At 41.1% G+C, this 18,357-nt stretch overlaps 2 protein-coding genes across 6 annotated transcripts; one reads left to right on the top strand and one right to left on the bottom strand.

Annotated features, from left to right (window-relative positions):
* Window positions 1–3,019: 3,019 nt before the first annotated feature.
* Window positions 3,020–10,738, bottom strand: LOC115597613 (sex comb on midleg-like protein 4). Of its 5 annotated transcripts, none has more exons than XM_030443702.1 (8): window positions 10,640–10,738; window positions 6,885–7,130; window positions 6,428–6,557; window positions 6,115–6,339; window positions 5,818–5,979; window positions 5,514–5,738; window positions 5,285–5,433; window positions 3,020–5,208 (listed from the first exon to the last, which is right to left on the bottom strand). In XM_030443702.1, exons 1-8 carry the CDS (start codon window positions 10,658–10,660, stop codon window positions 5,083–5,085), a joined length of 1,284 nt encoding a protein of 427 aa, XP_030299562.1. In that variant the 5' UTR covers window positions 10,661–10,738; the 3' UTR covers window positions 3,020–5,082. The 5 variants fall into 5 exon arrangements, with proteins under 5 accessions (XP_030299562.1, XP_030299564.1, XP_030299567.1 ...); XM_030443704.1 differs by having other exon boundaries at window positions 6,139–6,339; XM_030443707.1 differs by lacking the exon at window positions 10,640–10,738 and adding an exon at window positions 10,476–10,617.
* afg1la (AFG1 like ATPase a) lies at window positions 10,148–18,216 on the top strand. The gene is made up of 13 exons (XM_030443701.1): window positions 10,148–10,292; window positions 10,671–10,876; window positions 11,777–11,828; window positions 11,921–12,022; window positions 13,125–13,255; window positions 13,351–13,450; window positions 14,001–14,059; window positions 14,220–14,302; window positions 14,397–14,467; window positions 14,580–14,680; window positions 16,093–16,233; window positions 16,333–16,443; window positions 17,595–18,216. The coding sequence occupies exons 1-13, from the start codon at window positions 10,148–10,150 to the stop codon at window positions 17,730–17,732; spliced, it is 1,440 nt and encodes a 479-aa protein (XP_030299561.1). The 3' UTR covers window positions 17,733–18,216.
* The last annotated feature ends 141 nt before the right edge of the window (window positions 18,217–18,357 follow it).

Raw genomic sequence — 18,357 nt, 5'->3', positions numbered from 1 at the left:
ACTTCAGGAGACTCTGTAGTCTGGTGGTACAGCAGCAGATACTTCTGCATCTCTTGTCAGATGACAGCAGGGTGAACAGAGTGTGATGCTCAGTAGGCAGGCTTGGAGAGTAATACATGAAATACATTACATAATCAGGATATGACTGTGTTCTGGTAAAGTTCCAGAAAAAAAGATGTATTTAGATTACACATGCATCCAGCAGAAGAGGGGATTACTGACAGGATATCAATTTTTATATAAATCAAATATATACAAGTCTGTACAAGTCTCACACATCATCACTGTAGTATCGAGTGAAATGAAATACACAAAATTAAATAAAAGTCACATTGTTGATATTTCTCTTCTCATCTTTATTTGCATACGTTTGGTATTGAGGTGATCCAACCAGGCCGGTTTGTGTTGTTTCCAGTCAGGATGCTTTTCTATCGCTCCTCTGTTAAAAATAAATTAATAAATGGAATTCAGCCGTCCTAAGTTTCCTATGATCTGTATGTTTCATCTCCCTGCATGAATGCTTCAATGCTTTAGTATTTATGCTAATTACTGACTATTCACTGAGCTTTCAGCCGTTTCCCTTGGGGCCGTTTTCATGTGCGTCCTCAAGGTCAAGAGTTAATCCCGTGCTCTTTCTTCACACTGTGAGGACAAAACATTCATGTGGGAAAATGCTGAGTCCTTCATTCATTTTTGGTCAGGTTTGAATATATCATAAATATTGAAATTGCGTATTAGGGTCGGCGAACACCATTTTAGACTTCCTTCTAACAATATATAATAATGTCCATTTGTAGAGTGAAGGAGAAATGATCTCTGCAGCTGTTCATACTGGCTCTGAAGAAAGAGAGCCATGCTAGCTGTTTCCCCCTGTTTGCAGTCTTTATGCTAAGCTAAGCTAAACGGCTGTGGCTCCATATTTACACTTCAGTTTTTAAACCAAAAAATATATATAATGTGAGCTTTAAGAGGTTTGGATAGGAAGATTGTGTTAGCTTTGGACAGAGCCAGGCTAGCTGTTCCCCCCTGTTTGCAGTCTTTATGCTAAGCTAAGCTAAATGGCTGCGGCTGCATATTTACACTTAAATTTTTAAACCAAAATATATATATATAATGTGAGCTTTAAGAGGTTCGGATAGGAAGATTGTGTTAGCTTTGGACAGAGCCAGGCTAGCTGTTTCCCCCTGTTTGCAGTCTTTATGCTAAGCTAAGCTAAACGGCTGTGGCTCCATATTTACACATCAGTTTTTAAACCAAAAAATATATATAATGTGAGCTTTAAGAGGTTCGGATAGGAAGATTGTGTTAGCTTTGGACAGAGCCAGGCTAGCTGTTCCCCCCTGTTTGCAGTCTTTGTGCTAAGCTAAGCTAAATGGCTGCGGCTGCATATTTACACTTCAATTTTTAAACCACAATATATATATAATGTGAGCTTTAAGAGGTTCGGATAGGAAGATTGTGTTAGCTTTGGACAGAGCCAGGCTAGCTGTTTCCCCCTGTTTGCAGTCTTTATGCTAAGCTAAGCTAAATGGCTGCGGCTGCATATTTACACTTCAGTTTTTAAACCAAAAAATATATATAATGTGAGCTTCAAGAGGTTCAGATAGGAAGATTGTGTTAGCTTTGGACAGAGCCAGGCTAGCTATTTCACCCTGTTCCTAGTCTTTATGCTAAACTAAGCTAAGCTAAGCTTACTGGCTGTTGGCTGTGGCTCCATATTTACACTTTAGATTTTAAACCAATAAATATATAATGTGTGCTTTAAGAGGTTCAGATAGGAAGATTGTGTTGGCTTTCGACAGAGCCAGGCTAGCTGTTCCCCCCTGTTTGCAGTCTTTATGCTAATCTAAGCTAACTGGCTGTGGCTTGATATTTACACTTCAGTTTTTGCGCATTTTAAACCAAGGATAGAGGATTGTGTTGGCTTTCGACCTTCTGTTGATGTAACTTGTAAACTGTGAATTGCTGCTCTTTTCTGTACACGCAACATCTATTGCATGTCTGTCCGTCCTGGAAGAGGGATCCCTCCTCTGTGGCTCTTCCTGAGGTTTCTTCCATTGTTTTTTTTACCCTGTTAAAAGGTTTTTTTTCCATCAACATGTGAAGTTTTTCCTCACTCGAATCGAGGGTCTAAGGACAGAGGATGTTGTTCACTGTACAGATTGTAAAGCCCACTGAGGCAATGTGATTGAGATTTTGGGCTATATAAATAAAATTGATTTGATTTGATTTGAGAGTGAGGCTAGCTGTTCCCCCCTGTTCCCAGTCTTTATGCTAAGCTAAGCTAAGCTAACCTGCTGTTGGCTCTAGCGTCATATTTGGTGTACAGTTGCGAGGGTGGTCTTAATCTTCTCCTCTCACTCGCAGCAAGACAGCATGTGTCCAAAAACGTTAAACGACTCCTTTAACGCCTTTATTGTCACAGCTGATATCGTGGTCAGCTTTATGTACTTTATAATCAAACTAATTCATGTGACACAGCAAATCTGGGCTGAGGTAAAATTCTAGGAAAGACCCATCCGCTCAATTCTGCACCGTTGCTTTTGAGCATATTGATCCAGACATGATTAAATCACAACATATTCCACCGCGACTCAATCCTGGCGATGATGTAAGGGAGAGATCCGATAAATATTTTCATGCCAAGGACCTCTAAATAGATCTGCATTTGTTCGCACGCCTCCAAAAGTTGGCTGTAAGGTGTCAGTTTTCCCAGAGTTTATGATACATGCGGGGTTATTGGACTGAAACCTGTGAAATCTTACAGTAAAGACGTGAATCTGTTCCTGATTTATGGAGAACCCCACGAGATCCCTGATACGGACCCCTTGGAGGGAACCAGTTTGGGCGCCGTGGATGTGGGTCACCTTTGTTAAATCATTCGTTTTGAAGCACAGATGAGGCCCCCAGCTAAAGTAAGTCTCAGACGTGTGGACCCACATCCAAATCTGGATCCGCTTGAATTTAAGCACAAAAACAAAAAGTTAGGGAAATAAAAAGTTCGACTCACACGCACAGCCTCTGATTACTTGATTTCTTAATTTAATACTCACATACAGTACAGTATACACATAAGATTTCCTTTACATCTCACGAACACAAAGGCAAACAGTTAAATACATAGATAACTTTTTAGCACCGGCATAGAGTACTGATCAGCTCAGCTGTCTCTAAAACTCTTATTCATAGTGATTTTCAAAATAAAACACCTCAGCTTGATCTCACTAGGCATGGCTTACATGTAATATCTTTACAGCAGCATTCACTTACAAAGGTTAATTGATTAAAAAAGGATGCATACTGCACACCAAAAGTGGCGTACAAAAGCAATACTATATTATATACCCATTTACATGGCCGTTCAGGTTTTTCTCCGTGTAACATTTACGAGTTTAGTGTGTTTTGAAAGCTTTCGTATCAACACTGATGCTCTGATAAAAACATAGAAACATATGAAGTTAAAAAAACGTCTGTATGCGCACACGTGAAGAGCCTATGGAGATAATTGGCATCGAGCAATCTTGCATATCGAAACATAAATATATCACGTCCACAATGCTCTCGTTTTTCTTTATATATACTAACAAGAGGGCTACTGTCTTTCTATGTATGTATTGTTTAGGTTATACTTGTTTTGTTTTGTTTTTAAATAATAAATTATAATAAAAAAGAATGACACAAATCCAATGGGAACATTACTTTTCTTGTCGTTACACAGTAATGTGAAAAAATAGTATCAAAATGATTTTTCTACAGTAAATCTCTCAATCAAAAAAGCAATGTAGTATTCAACGCACCATTCTGAAGTACAGTTATAGATATGTTTTCAGCGAGTAAACAAGATCCTTTATAGTAAGATTTGACAAAGTGAGAGTTTTCGTAAGGTATAAAGTGTTTTCTGGTGTACATTTCTCGTCAGATGATGAATATATTAGTTTACATGTGATGGAGACTGCACTGGCCTTCTTCTTTTTCTAATCACGTCATGTTAAAGAGTGTGTGTGACAGATGCATTCCACAATCTGAAGGTTTTTAGTTCAAAATCTGTGCCAAAAATAGAAGAAGTACGTAAGAGAAGAGAGAGAGGGAGAAGAAGAAGAAGAAGAAGAAGAAGAAGAGGGGTGAATTTGTGACTATCACTACATGACATCATGGAAATCTTCAGCAAAATGTGATGTCAGAGCGTCAGACTGTGGACCTGTGAGCCAACGGGGAGTCCGGCTACGAGGTGCTTCACTTCCGTCAGTGTTTTCTTTTTCTTTTTTTTAACCAGATTTGAACATTCAGATTTCAGAGCTACCGTTTTGATTAATTCTCGCTGTTGTAACTGTGTTGTTTTCCACTGCAGCAGAGAAAGCCAACTGTGCACAATCTGCTCAGCACCAGAAACAGCAGACAGACACAGTTAGCGGCTAGCTAATGAACTTTGTGCAGCGTTCCGAAGCTAAAGACACAGATATTTCTCTCTATTTCTCTGCAAAAATCAGAAATAAATACGTAAATAAATAAACAAGTCAATAAATAAATGAATATGCCATTAAATGTACTAAAGGTAGAGACCAAAAACTGAGCTAAAAGAGAGTGAATATTGGGATTAAATTCACCAGGTGGCCAGAATCACGACTCCAAATGAATGATAATGTTATGACATCATATTGTTCACTTAAAAGGCGGTAATACATCATTTTTAGTGAACGTGACTTTGACTGTCGTAGTTGCCCCAAAGGATTACATTGCAGCTGTGTCACGGCTGCCGGATGAGGTGATCTACTTCACCAATTCCAAAAATTTAGGTGAGTATGAATCATTTACACATTTAAATTAAATTAAGATGCCAGAATTCTCCTTTAACCCCACAAGTTTGATCCCTTGTGTGTCTCTTAGATTTCTATTCCACACTCTGTGAAAGTACTTTCCTATTTGCTGATTAACGTTTGTGGCATCTTAATTCTGTGGATCTTAAAGGAAGTGACGCACCACGTGCCTGTCGACCCTACCGTCTTCCCATTGGCTCAGAGACCTTGACGATTCAAATGTGATCTTGGATTCAAGGGGGCAGAAGATAATTATGGTAGAAGGTTTTCAGAACTTAGTCTGCTTTAGTTTGTCGATGTGGTAGCAAAGCTTCAAGGCCGGCCCCAGCTTCAGTCCGAGGTACTTCATGATCATGTCGCTCTTTAGGAGCAACAGCGCGTTTCCGTCGATCTCCTGAGGGAGGCGAGAGGAAGACGTTGGTGACGAACCGGCAAGAAACAGCTGACAAAGACAATAGAAGCGAACTTACATGTTTCCTAAAGACGTCTGCATGGGGCCCGAGAGCCTGGGGATCCGCGTCCCTGATGAACCAGACGACGTCTTCCACGGACCAGGTGGATGGATCCTTATTGGGTGGAGCCTTGGACTCCTGGGACTCTGACGATGCGTTATATCCTCCTGGAAGAACACATTTTTTAAAACACGAGCTCAAACCAACACAGAGGCGGTCTTGGATTTGTCTTTCCGTGAATACCTACCTGTCCTGTTGCTCTCTGGGAACGTGTTCGGGCTCGTGGACGACTGCCGGCACATGCTCATGGAGGCCGAGCCGTTGGAGAACTGCTGCGACGAACGAAACCCGTAGGAGTTCTTTGGCGAGTAGGACGAGCTTATGGAGCCGAAAGCAGAATCGCCAGGATCCACGGAGTAGCGTTTGCCGTCTGACTGGTCTAAATGGTAGTCCTCGGCCATAGACGTCTCAGCTAAAGACAAGATTCAAGAGTCAAAATTAGCTCAAGGAATCGGTTGGTATCAGCATAGCAGCTTCTATTAGACAAGTACCATCTGATTGGTAGGAGCCACCACTGTGCTGGGTGATGGGCTGATCACTGAAGAGGTTTTCACAGTGCAAGCTGCGGCAGAGCTTCTTCAGAAAACGAAGCACATAGTCGATGCTGTTCACCACGGGGAGGCTGAGAAGGTGCTGCTTCCCGTCAAACGTGGCTGGAGGAGCAGAACAGGGGACAACGCCGCCGTTTAGAGGCGATTCTTTAAGCATGCATACGAGATTTTCTACTCAGCACCACCTCGGGTGAAGTGGTTACGAAAAAAAGCTACTGAACAAATAGAAAGCAACACCTGAGGGAGGTCTTTGTACAACACCTGATATTTTTTCTCCCCCGTAGCCTTGTGTGAGGAGGGTGAACACTGTTTTCTGCTGGAAGGCGCTGTCGATGCAGCCTTGGACGGCCTGCTGCAGCACCACGGAGGGCCGGTCGGGTCCGAAGTGATCGGGGAGCTGCTGGATCTTCTTCCTGTCCAGGTTGGGGCCCGTGTTGGCCTGCTTGTTGATGTAGATACAGACTGAAAACACGGACGGAGGGAAAGTGTCTTTAAAAAAAGCGGCCGTTGACGCGTCTCGCGCTGGGGTTTAGAGTGTTTTGTGTCCTACCTGTGAGCACCTGGGGCGTGGCAGAGTGGGGGATGGTGGCGGCATCCTGAGGAATGGAGCTCATGTCGGGCTCAGGGGTGCTGCTGGGCGGAGAGATGGCCAACGGTGTCATCACCATCCTCGGTTTGAGCTGCAGAGGAAGAAGTTTTAACATTCAGGCATGTCATTTATTTACCGAATCGTGTCGGGAGGGGAATGGTGGAATAATCCAGACCCCCCAAATCTGTAGTTTTTCTGTTACTTTGTGTGACATGTTTACAATAATGACATCCCCCTTTTCCTGATGTTCAACTACAGCAGATCACAGATGTTAAGTCTCTCTCTGTTACACTGGGGTCCCACAAATTCTGAAGGGCATGGAGCCTGCGTGTCTGTGCCTTTCTGTGTACACATGCATTTTTAAACACACTGCACTCCCAGACAACATCCCCTCGCCTTCCCCCCTCTAGAGGCTGACCTTGAAGCCCGGCTTTCTCCCCCTCTTCTTCGGCACTTTGAGCGGAGGGAGCGACTCGGGGTAACGGTTCGGAAAATCCATCTTGGCGACATTGCGGAGCGGGGGTCTCCCTCTCTTCCTGCCCGGTATCTTCCCCGACTGGCTGGGGAGGAAGGAGGAGGGAGCCACTGCAGCTGATTGCATCTCACTGTTGTTGTTGTTGCCGTCTGATTTCTGTGCCGTCGCTGCAGGTACACTCATTTGGAGCTGGAGACAAAGGAAACAAAACCGTTGAGCTCGGGCTACGGAGATGCAAGGCAACTTTGCACTTTTTTTTCGCCCCGCACACGAATCCTCCTCGTCAGCAGCTACACATTTAGGAGCAGCCATCAATTTTAGAGGAAGCAGAATGGCTCTTGGCAGAGACAGCAACATCCAAACACAGAGAGGGGCTGCAGAAATTCACAGCTGAGCTATGCGGTGAGGAGAGGAGAGGAGAGGAGAGGAGAGCACCATAATAATCAAACAACACAAAAGGCAGCCATGCATGAGCCGTGGGGGGAAACAGCACCTCCATCCTGCACTGATAACACACCAATAAACCTGAGAGAGGGAGAGAGGAGGAGGATGGGGGTGTCTATTACCTGCTGTCTTCTATTGTGAAAGCCCGAGAGCCGAGCCCCTTTTGTCTTAAATCCCAGGAGCCTAAAGGTGACCACGAAGCTAAATTCCTAACAATGCAGGGAAAGCCATCTTGCTCTCGCTGTGTGTGGCTTTTTCCTCGTCCCTTTTTGGTTAACACACCACTGCTACTGCTGCTACTGCTGCCACTGCTGCCGCTGCCGCTGCTGCTGCTGCTCGGCACACAGGCTGCAGACATCTCATTAGACTAATGCATTCAGCAGTGGCAGAGGGAGGGAGGAGGGGGGGGAGGGGGGGGGGGGGGGGGGGAAATTGACTTCACCATGGCTACCCAGCTATGAATTACCATTACGGTGACAGCTTCCACCCTAATCTTTAAAAGAAATGATAAAATAGAGGCAGCTCGAGGGAAAACAAACCATGTGGCACTTCTCCCATCCTGCAGCAGAGCCGACGGCGAGAAGCAGCGATTTAAAACCGCCATGGTGGATCTCATTTATAAGCAGATTTGTCAAAGGATGCAGCATGTAAACAAACAATAACCGGTCAGCAGGCACTCACCATCCAAAACAGATGTGGAGTGTCCCCCTACGCTCCTGGCTGCGCTTCCTATATTTTTTTCCTGCTTCCTGTAGCAGAGCACGGATCTCAAAGCAAGGCGGATTCCACTGTAATACTGTATATGTGTGTGTGTGTGTGTGTGTGTGTGTACAACAGAGGCAGACAGACAGAGAGAGAGTGACAGTGTGTGTGTGTGTGCATTAAAGAGAGGCTGGGAGGGGAGGGGGTGGATGGCTCCTCTGTTGTCATGGCAACAAGCCCGTAAGCCCTGTAACACCCTTTCGGTCGTCTGCCATGTTTGGTCTGCTCAGAGCTGTGGAGGTATAATTAGAGCGGGGGACAGAGTTTCTGCTGTTCATTATGATGAGAATATTCATCGGGAAGTCTCAAAATATGAATGTTATTTTTCTGGGTTTCTGCAGCAGCTCTCCAGCGTGTGCAAATGTTGCGTATACTGTATGGATTTTGATCCATAATTAAGAAATGATGTATTTAGAGGCGGTCAATTAAGGAGACGATCGACAAAAAAATAATAAGCAGCGATTTTTGTAATTTGATGATCATTTTAATCATTTTTTTTTAAAGAAAAATACCAAACAAATCCAGGTTAAATCTTCTAAAATATGAGGAGCTGATGTTTCTTTTTTTTTTATCAGATATGATAGTAAGCTGAATATATTTGAGTTTGGATTGAAAATCTCTCTCTTTTTATTCATTTTTCATTTAAAGATAGCCACAATCATTAAAAAGAACAGTCTTATGACATACTAATATAGACAAAATGTGAATATATATCACAAATGCACTATATTATATGTAAATTAATTTCATCACAGCCATTTTAATATAATTTGTGTTATCCCTGTGTTGTGCATGGGAAGGTTTAACCGTTTTTGTGTTTTCATTTCAGTGATTTGCATACGTTTAGTTTCTCTGCCACCCTTTATATCTGCCACATGAAACACAACATGTCATTGTAGTGTTTCCATCGCAGTATCTCATAACTTGGACACGGCGTATACGTTCTAAATTTAGCCTAAATTAACAGCATGGGGCATTCATTTTGTTCTTTATACAGAGACACCAGTGGGTGCAGTCATTAATCTACATCATGCCAAATCAGGTGTAGTGTGTGTATTGTGCAAGGTTCAGATTAAGACTTCAACTGTATTCGTTTTATTGATTTAACCATCTATTATTGACTGTTTAGAGTAATAAAATATTAAGAAGACCAAAAGGCTTTAAAAATTGCCAACAATAAAGGTCTTCAATTGTCTAAATACTGTTCAGTTTGCAATCATATTATATTGAATCAAGCGGCAAATCCTTCCGTTTAAGAACCTGGAACCAGAAAATAGTTTGCATATTTGCTTTGAATTAAACAATTATGCGATTATCAAAAATGGGCAGTTTCTTTTGCACGTCAGCTAATTTAATAAGCTCTACTTGGGATAAAATACAAAGAAGGAAAATAAGGTTAAAAAGAAATAAATAAAATAAAGACACGCCTACACATACATGCTTTTATGACTCTACATGCCTTTGACTTCAAATAAATAAAAATAATTAATACAATCTTAATTTTCATTCGCATCCTCAACTGAACTGTAAATCATTCTCCTGTTTAATCTCTTTTATTAAATTCTATCTTGTGTTTTATAATCTATTTTACCTTATAGTTATTCTATTTTTTAATTATTTATTTTTGCACGATTTAAAAAAACACACAAAATAATAAGGATAACAAATAATATCCAGTGCAGGAGGGGGCAGCAAAACCTGCCATATTTGAAGATATCGCTGTTATCATTGAATACCTTTTCTGTCCTATATAAAGCACTTTGATGTTGTTGTTGACAGTCTTGCTTTGAATCTATCAGCACAATAACAACATACTTTAATATAACCATTCTTCATTTTACCATTACAATAATACAGTATATGCCTGATATTATGATAATCCTTAGAATAAACATTAGAATAAAATCCAGGATCGTGAAACTGAACGAAACCCCGCCCCCTGCTGGCTAAAACCGGCACGCGAATCTGTATGTTTTGTATTTATCAATAAAGTTATGTTGATGACATTTGAAACCAAGATGGCGGCGTGCATACCGCTGTCGGTAAAGATGTCACCCTCAGCTTCTCTGGGCTTTCGGTGCCTTTTAACAGAGCAATATTCCTCTAAAAGGCTGCTAAAATCTTTGACAGAGCTCTGCAGACGAGGTGAGAAGAGTTTTTGGTGAGTCGTGTTGATGGTGAAAGTGTTAAAATGCGTATTTTGCAACGTTACTGTAAAGTCGATGTAGCTAGCTCTAACCTTACTTTAAATCCGTTTTTACTTTAGCTTATTCTCTTTTAAAGTTAACCTAGTTTACGACAGATATTAAAGCCTGTGTGGAAACTTACCTTTTTTATATATTCGCTGATTGTGTCCAGCTCCGACAGCTGTCAAACTAGCTCTCACTTGCTAACCTTTGGTTTCTGGCCACAACAACAACATTACCACAACTTTACACATCAGTAAACTCCTTTAAATGCAAGTCCAAATGTAAATAAAAGAGTTAACGTGCCGTTTCTGTCTTTGTTGTCATCCTACCAAAGGTTACTCGGTGAAAGCCCAGCAGGCGGCGGAGGAGAGCGGTGTGAGCGCCGCCGGGTTCAGCGGCCCTCTGGATCACTACAACGGGCTGATCAGAGACGGGTCACTGCGGGAGGATGAGCACCAGAAAGCGGTGCTGCAGACCCTGGACCAGCTCCGCAAAACACTGAGAGGATACAGCAACACACCCACATCCATCTTCTCTAAGGTAGAGGAAAAACACCCCATCATTACTGTTGTTTACATCCTTTTACATAGGGGGAAACACTACAGGTGAAAATGGGTAACTGATGGATATTACAATGAAACAGGAATAAATCAGGCTGTGAAAGATATATAATCAAACCCTTCTGTAAAAACATCCGGAATGTAGACAGGAATACAACTTTGAAGTTTGGTGTATGAAAGTGCTACTGAAGTGGAGATTTCAAGTCCAGAGTCTGAAAAAAAACCAACTAATTTTGGTAGAAAAAAAAAGTACTTTAAAAGATATGTTTTACAGTATTTCATACAGTTTAAGTTGAAATGTATCGATATTTTATATTAAGGTATGTAAATTGAGCTATGTAATTTAATATGCACTCATTTAAATGTCGAGAAATCTGAAGCTAAATAAAAATCTTAATGCATACATTGGTTTTCAGTCTGATTGACAACATTTTCTGGAAGCGAAATCGCCCAAAATCAAAAAATTCACCAGCGTAGATCACAATGTCTGTTTACAAATCTTTCAGGTAGAAAACCCCGACATCAAACATCAGAACGACATGTTATTTGACGTTGTGTACGTCCAATTCATATATGTTTGCTGCGGTCATATCTTATTGATAACAAAACTTTCACTAAAGTTACGTTGGAGACCGAATTTATCTGTTAAAGAAACTGACAGCTTGAGTTCCTCCAAAACTATCAGTTAAACGGAAATGTTTAGTGGGGGAGATATCAAAGACGCTAGCAAAGCTACACAGTACATAAAATAGGCACAGTAGAAATGTCAGCGTATCTGTAAACAGTAAGTATTATTATTTTACTAACTGAAGATAAAAAAAAAAGTTCTTATATGCAGAATTCATTTTGGAAAAAACATTTCTGCCTTTCTGTGTTTCAGTTCTTCACTAAACCGAAGCCTCCAAAAGGTTACTACATCTTCGGTGATGTTGGTAAGAGATATCTGCCTCAGAGTTTCTAACATGCATCTAATTTCTCTGTCGTACTTTTTTCTCTGAACTCGCGTGTTTATTTATTGTTTCAGGCACAGGAAAAACGATGGTGATGGACATGTTCTATTCATATGTTGAGACTGAAAAGAAGAAGAGGGTTCATTTCCACGGCTTTATGTTGGACGTGCACAAAAGTGAGTTCTGATCCGTGTTTGTACCTTAATCGATCAGTTGTTTGGTCTATAAAATATTGATCAGCGTTTCTCAAAGCCCGAGATGACATCTTCAAATGTCTTGTTTTGTTCACAACTGGAAGATATTCAGTTCGCTGTCAGGGAGGAGGAAACAAACTACAAACTATTCACATATGAGAAGCTAGAGTGAGAGAATTTTGAAATGTTGTGATTAATTTACTTCTTGACATCTAGTCAACTTGAAGAGTACGGCATTTTCTTTGCAGGCAGAATTGTCGCCAGCAAAGTGCAACGCTGTCTCTTGGCTGAGTTCTGTTCACTCATTCATTTATTAATCATTAACTTCTCATGCAACCACCTGTCAATGGTTACAGACTGAAACAGCAGCTCCATGCACGGTGCTTTGGCATCCGCGACGCCGTGCATCATGGTTAATATTTGCATATCAACAGCTCAGTGCATTTTCCATTACATTTAACACATGACCTACATTTATAACAAAGAAAATCAAGCCTCCATACTCTCCTATACATGTCAGTATTTTATTCTGAAAGGATTTAAATATGTTTCAGTAAAGGGGAACTTATATTTCATTGTACTGGAAGATAACGGCGTCATGTCAGTTCTGGTGTGAAACCAAAACTTCAGAACAATCTATATTTAACATTTATAGAACAAGGCAGTGCTGTGGTTGTTTAACTGAGCTTATACTTCCTGTTTTAGTCCTTTATTTAAGGCACTGCCGACATGTTGCTGTATATGCTTACTGCTGACAAAGCAGTTCATATGTGTCTGGTATTTACATAAAGTCTCAAATGTAACTCAGTGCCCAGTAGATCTACAGTCTTTCTTTTCCAAGTCTTCAATATTATTCTTTTCTAAGGTCAAATAAAACTTTATATAGACATACAGCAATATTTATTCAGTCCAACTTCAAATTTTGCAAACAGTTTTACCCCAAACTAAAATTATAGACATTTATTATATGTGGAGGTTTCTGCTTCACAGTTCATGCAGTAGTTCTAGTATTCGGGTTTAATATTTTTGCTCTTATTCTGCAGGGCCAAGAAGTCTAAATGTATGCTTTTGTTTTGTTCTTCAGGGATTCATCGGTTGAAACAGAGTATGCCAAAGAGGAAAGCAGGCAAAATGGCCAAAGCCTACGACCCCATCGCTCCTGTTGCTGAAGAGATCAGCGAGGAGGCGTGTCTTCTGTGCTTTGATGAGTTTCAGGTAAAGACATTTTGATGACAGTACCCGTAGTGGAATCTTATCATTTAACCTAGGTAGTGTTGTTCTTTTTTATTTATTTGTAACATACATTTCAGGTGACTGATATCGCTGATGCCATGATCCTCAAGCAGCTTTTTGAGAATCTGTTTATGAAAGGTGTCGTCGTTGTGGCCACTTCTAATCGTCCCCCCGAAGGTACGTAAGTGTCATAACATACCCTCAATATTTCTGTCTGCCTCAGTGCCTTGTGAATCACGCTGTTGTTTTATTCAGAACTGATCTCAACATGTTATTTCTTTGATCTACATCCTGTATCGCCTGGTGGTAGAATTTACTGAAGTGGTACCTTTCCCGTGGTCCCTCAGATTGAGTTAGTGTGCGTCAAGATAGTTTAGACATCCTCAGTATGTCAGCGTTGATTGGATTCAGTTTATCCTTTATGAATTGTGGTCATGAACAGTGTGTCTCTATGAAGTGTCAACGATGATGATTTTCAATGCATACATTCAAACCTCAAAGGCCTCGGACAGTTTTTGGGGGCAGCTGACTCTCCTGTACTTGTTTTGTTTCGCCTACTCTATTCTAGCAGCCGGCATCAAGCGCCATACATCATTTGATTCAAGAGAACATTAAGTTTCCGTTTTTGTGTCCACAAAAGTTTCAGAGAGTCAATAGAAAGGTTATTAAATCAACAGAGGACATTGAAGCAAAAGTGATTTTAACTTACGGCCCTTTGTCCCTTCAGACTTGTATAAAAACGGGCTGCAGAGAGTGAACTTTGTGCCCTTTATCGCTGTGTTGCAGGTAAGAAAGATGTTTTCATTCATTCATTATGCTCACTGTATTCTTTAGCTTGAAAGAAGAAGAAAGAGGGAAGAAGAGAAAGAAAGGAGATGTACAGTATGTTAAGAGACAACGATATTAAAATGTCTTTTTATTGTAATCATTTGTGTCTCACGTGCAGAAATATTGCCACACTCTTCGCCTGGATTCTGGGATCGATTACCGCAGGAGGAACAGACCGTCCGCAGGAAAACTCTTCTTCCTGTAAGTAATCCAGTCACACTCATCGTATGCCAGATTTTGATCTGTTGTTTTCATGTTGTGTGTTTTCAATGTTTCCATGTTTCATGACCTGCAGCTCCAGTGAGCCCGACGTGGAAGCAACACTAGACAAGATGTTTGATGAGCTGGCTTTTAAACAAAATGACAGTAAGTGGACTTTTAATGTTATTATGTAGCTGGCATGTAATTAGGTTTAACCTCCATGATGTAATAATTGTATCATCATGTGCTGCCCTTACTGTCCTGTCTTTCTCCGCAGTAACACGACCAAGAGTTCTGAATGTTCTCAACAGGAAAGTGCGTCTGAACAAAGCATGCGGGACCATCGCCGACTGTACGTTTGAGGAGCTGTGTGACAGAGTGAGTCTCTCAGACTGTTCCCTCGTTAAAAGTGCAATACGTAAAACATGGTTCAGCCATGTTCACTGAGAGGCAGCTGAGCCCAGTTCCGTTAACCCGCTCATCTGGATCTGGTTCTTTTATGCTCCGAGCTTCCAAGCCTGTGTTGTTAGTTGCACGGCTAAATAATTTATGGATATGGTGAGGTCAAAACTCTAGCAACACTTACAGAACGACTTTGTTGTTAAACCAAAGTGTTTTGGCATGTGACCTTCGTCTGGGTCATCGTGAAACACATACTTTTTTAGACTTTCTCTTCATCTTAAACCCTGGGTGTAGGTGAAGTTCTGCCAGAAACTCCCACTCTGCTTCTCCAGGACTTTACGGTCGATACGATGACATAATCGTGTCTTTGTACTGAACATCCAATTTTAAAACTAAGTTAACCTCCAAGTTCAGGATAACTGCGTACACTGCAGCAGTCTGGACATGCTTGGTTTGTCCCAGGGATTTCAGATTTTACTTATTGAACATACAAACCTGCAAGTAGTTTTCAGGGTTCGTAAAGGGTTCTTGAAATCCTTGAAAGTGCTTGAATTTCAATGTTATGTTTTCAAGGTCTGAAAAGTGCTTGGATTTTAGTTTAAGTGCTTGAAAGTGCTTGACATTATAACTCTGTGTCTTTCACAAAATTGGGATCAGACTGGATAATTAATTTCTGAAGTTTTTGCTATTATAAAATATAATTTTAGATGTTTACTGCATGATACAATGTACGTAGCTGTGATAAAAAGTGAAGAAAAAAAATCACAAGTATATATATTCCCTTAGATACGTATTTCACCCCAGCAATAAGGTGCTGGAAAATCTTAAAAATGACCCTTAAAAGTGCTTGAAAAGTGCTTGAATTTGACCTTGAAAAAAGTGTACGAACCCTGAGTTTTGAATGTATTGTGATATCTACACACTGCTCACATGATCCGGCTACACTACCTGTTGCCTTAACATTTCCTTATACAGTAAGCTTCATAGACAAACATCAACATGATCTCTTTAAGACACCGAAGCTGATATTGTTCAATGGAATTTTCACGGCTACTTTTACCTTGATCGCGATCATTTCACACACCTGTTCCTGTAATTCAGCCTCGGTCTGTTTTGGTGTCTGTTGAAAGAGTTTGGATCTCAACCAGACGCTAAAGCAAAGTGAAACAGGTTTGAACAGTTTGGGCTGTGTTGTTGAAATGATTCGCTCACAGGTGGCTGAAGCAACCCAAAGAAACAGAAGTCAGGAGAAACTCATAAAGCTGCAGGTTTCTAATAAACAAGCATTTACAGACAAAGTGTGGTTTAATTCAGTCTCTGGGAATATCAAATATGCGGCACATACAACAAAGAAGTTAATACACACCATTTATTGTGTTTGAATTCAGCCTTTAGGGGCCAGTGACTACCTGGAGATGTCACGACTGTTTGACACCATCTTTATCCGACACATTCCTCAGCTGACGCTGAACAAGAAAACTCAAGCCAGGCGGCTCATAACACTGGTGGACGCTCTCTACGACCACAAGGTACACGGCTGTTATCTGCACGCTTACTCGACCTACACTCAAACACCGAACTTCAGCTTTTTGTTCGGGATTTAAATGATTATTTTAATCGTGTTGCAGGTGCGGGTGGTGATTCTTGCAGACCGTCCGCTGGAGGATGTTTTCATACTCGACGGTGATCACGGTCACGACGAGAGTCACATCCTGATGGACGATCTGGGGCTGAAAAGGGTGAGAGCGCCGACTGTTTTCCCAGCTAAACCAGTTTTTCACGTTGGGTGTGTCCTCCAGGTCGTAAAACGTTGATTATTAAGCTGGCTGAGGCTGTCGGCTGTTGGTGACTCGAGTTTAAAACACACATCTGACAGTGTGTTACACTTTTGTTCGTCTTTACATGTGCGTCAGTATATTACCGACTGAAGTACGGTTATAAATCCATTAGATCTCATTTTGGACTGAATAAATAGTTGTGTGGATACATGAGTTGCATTGTATTTATAGTGAGCGCTTTAGTCTCTCAGTGTTAAAGGATAAGTTCACTAAAAAATGAGAGTACCGTCGCGATATACTCACCCCCATGTTGATGGAAACTCAGGTGTGATAAGTTTCATAGTCCACAAAACATTTCAGGAGATTCACAGTAAAACAGTGTTGCTGCAGTAAGTGAACTGGCTCCGTACACCTGGTCCGTCATATTATTTACACCTTCAAGCTTCTGCACCAACTTCAACAACACGTTTAGCTTCAGCTACTCCCAACATCTCCAGTTCAAGCTCATCTGGGGGCCTTTGTTGTGTCTCTGTCAGCTTCATTTCCTGTTACCTCTCGACTAGCACCGTCTGATAAAATGCCCTAAAAAAAAGGGAATGTTTCTCAGGAACTATTTGACCAAAAATCCTCAAGAGAAAAACATGAAACGTAGAAATTATATGGATCAAATTCTGAATACTGGAGAGTGAAAAAGATCTGTGAAACATGTGAATACTAAAGGTTTAAGATAATCTGATGTAATCTAACGTAAAGCTACACAACTACAACATTAATCACCAACTATTTTAATAATGCATTAATGAGCTTTGTCATTTTTCAAGTAGAAATGTCAAACATTTGCTGCTTTTCTTTGTCATTTATGAGAGTAAATAAAGAGTTTCAACTGTTGGTTGGACAGAAGAATCAATCTGAAGACGTCACTTTGGGTTCTTGGAAATTGTGATGAGAATTGTTCACATTTTATACGCCAAAACATAATCGATTAATCATGACAACAATCCGCAGCGATGGTGAAAGTAATAGTTAGTTGCGGCCCTAATGTAAAGATGAGTGTATTAAATCGATTGATGCAAGTTTCAGCATATTCAGCTTTTAGTGTGTGTTTTCGACAGGATGAAGCGAGCAGTCTGGCCATCTTCAGCGGAGAGGAGGAGAGGTTCGCCTTCCAGAGGACGGTGTCTCGACTCACAGAGATGCAGACTGAAGAATACTGGCTGGAAGGGGACAGAAGCTTAAAGCCACAGGCGTAACATTTGGGAAAAAGTCGGCCATGTTACACAACCAACATACTCCATAAAACCTGCACTCTGCCAAAAAAAAAAATAACAGTCCAGACTGAACACTGTTCCTCCTACTCATCTCATCCAGCACAAACCCAGTGGGACTGCTCGACAGTATGTGTGCAAGTGTTGCACAGAGAATATTTATTGAAAATCTTAAGGCCTTTATTGTGACGTTGCACTTTACAGAACAGTTTTAAGAGGAACACTAGGCTGTCATACTGCTTTTAACGCTGTATCATATCCGGGTCCAACTGTATTTACTTTTATAAACCTCAGCTAGACGACCTCTGGAAATGGACTCCCAGAGGAGTTTTTATGAAGATTTAAGGGACATTTCACTCACTTTTGTGCTACGTAATGTTTTATGAAAATATAATGCATCGTGACGAGTTGTGTATGATTCTAAAACGAGCCTAAATACAGTGGCGGCCGAGCGGTCGGGAGGTTTAAAGTCGTGTGGTTCATTTCTGATTTGTGGATGTTTGTCAGACTGGATTTGGAAGGGTTGTAAGTAAGTGTTTCAGATGGCATGTTTCCTCCAGATGCTTTATGTTTATGTATCCGTCTTCGATCAAGCGTCGGGAGTTTGCTT

Source organism: Sparus aurata, chromosome 16 (assembly GCF_900880675.1).
Source record: "Sparus aurata chromosome 16, fSpaAur1.1, whole genome shotgun sequence".
Classification (NCBI taxonomy): domain Eukaryota; kingdom Metazoa; phylum Chordata; class Actinopteri; order Spariformes; family Sparidae; genus Sparus; species Sparus aurata.
Note: the sequence above shows the minus strand (reverse complement) of the source record. Positions and strands in the feature narration are given on the sequence as shown.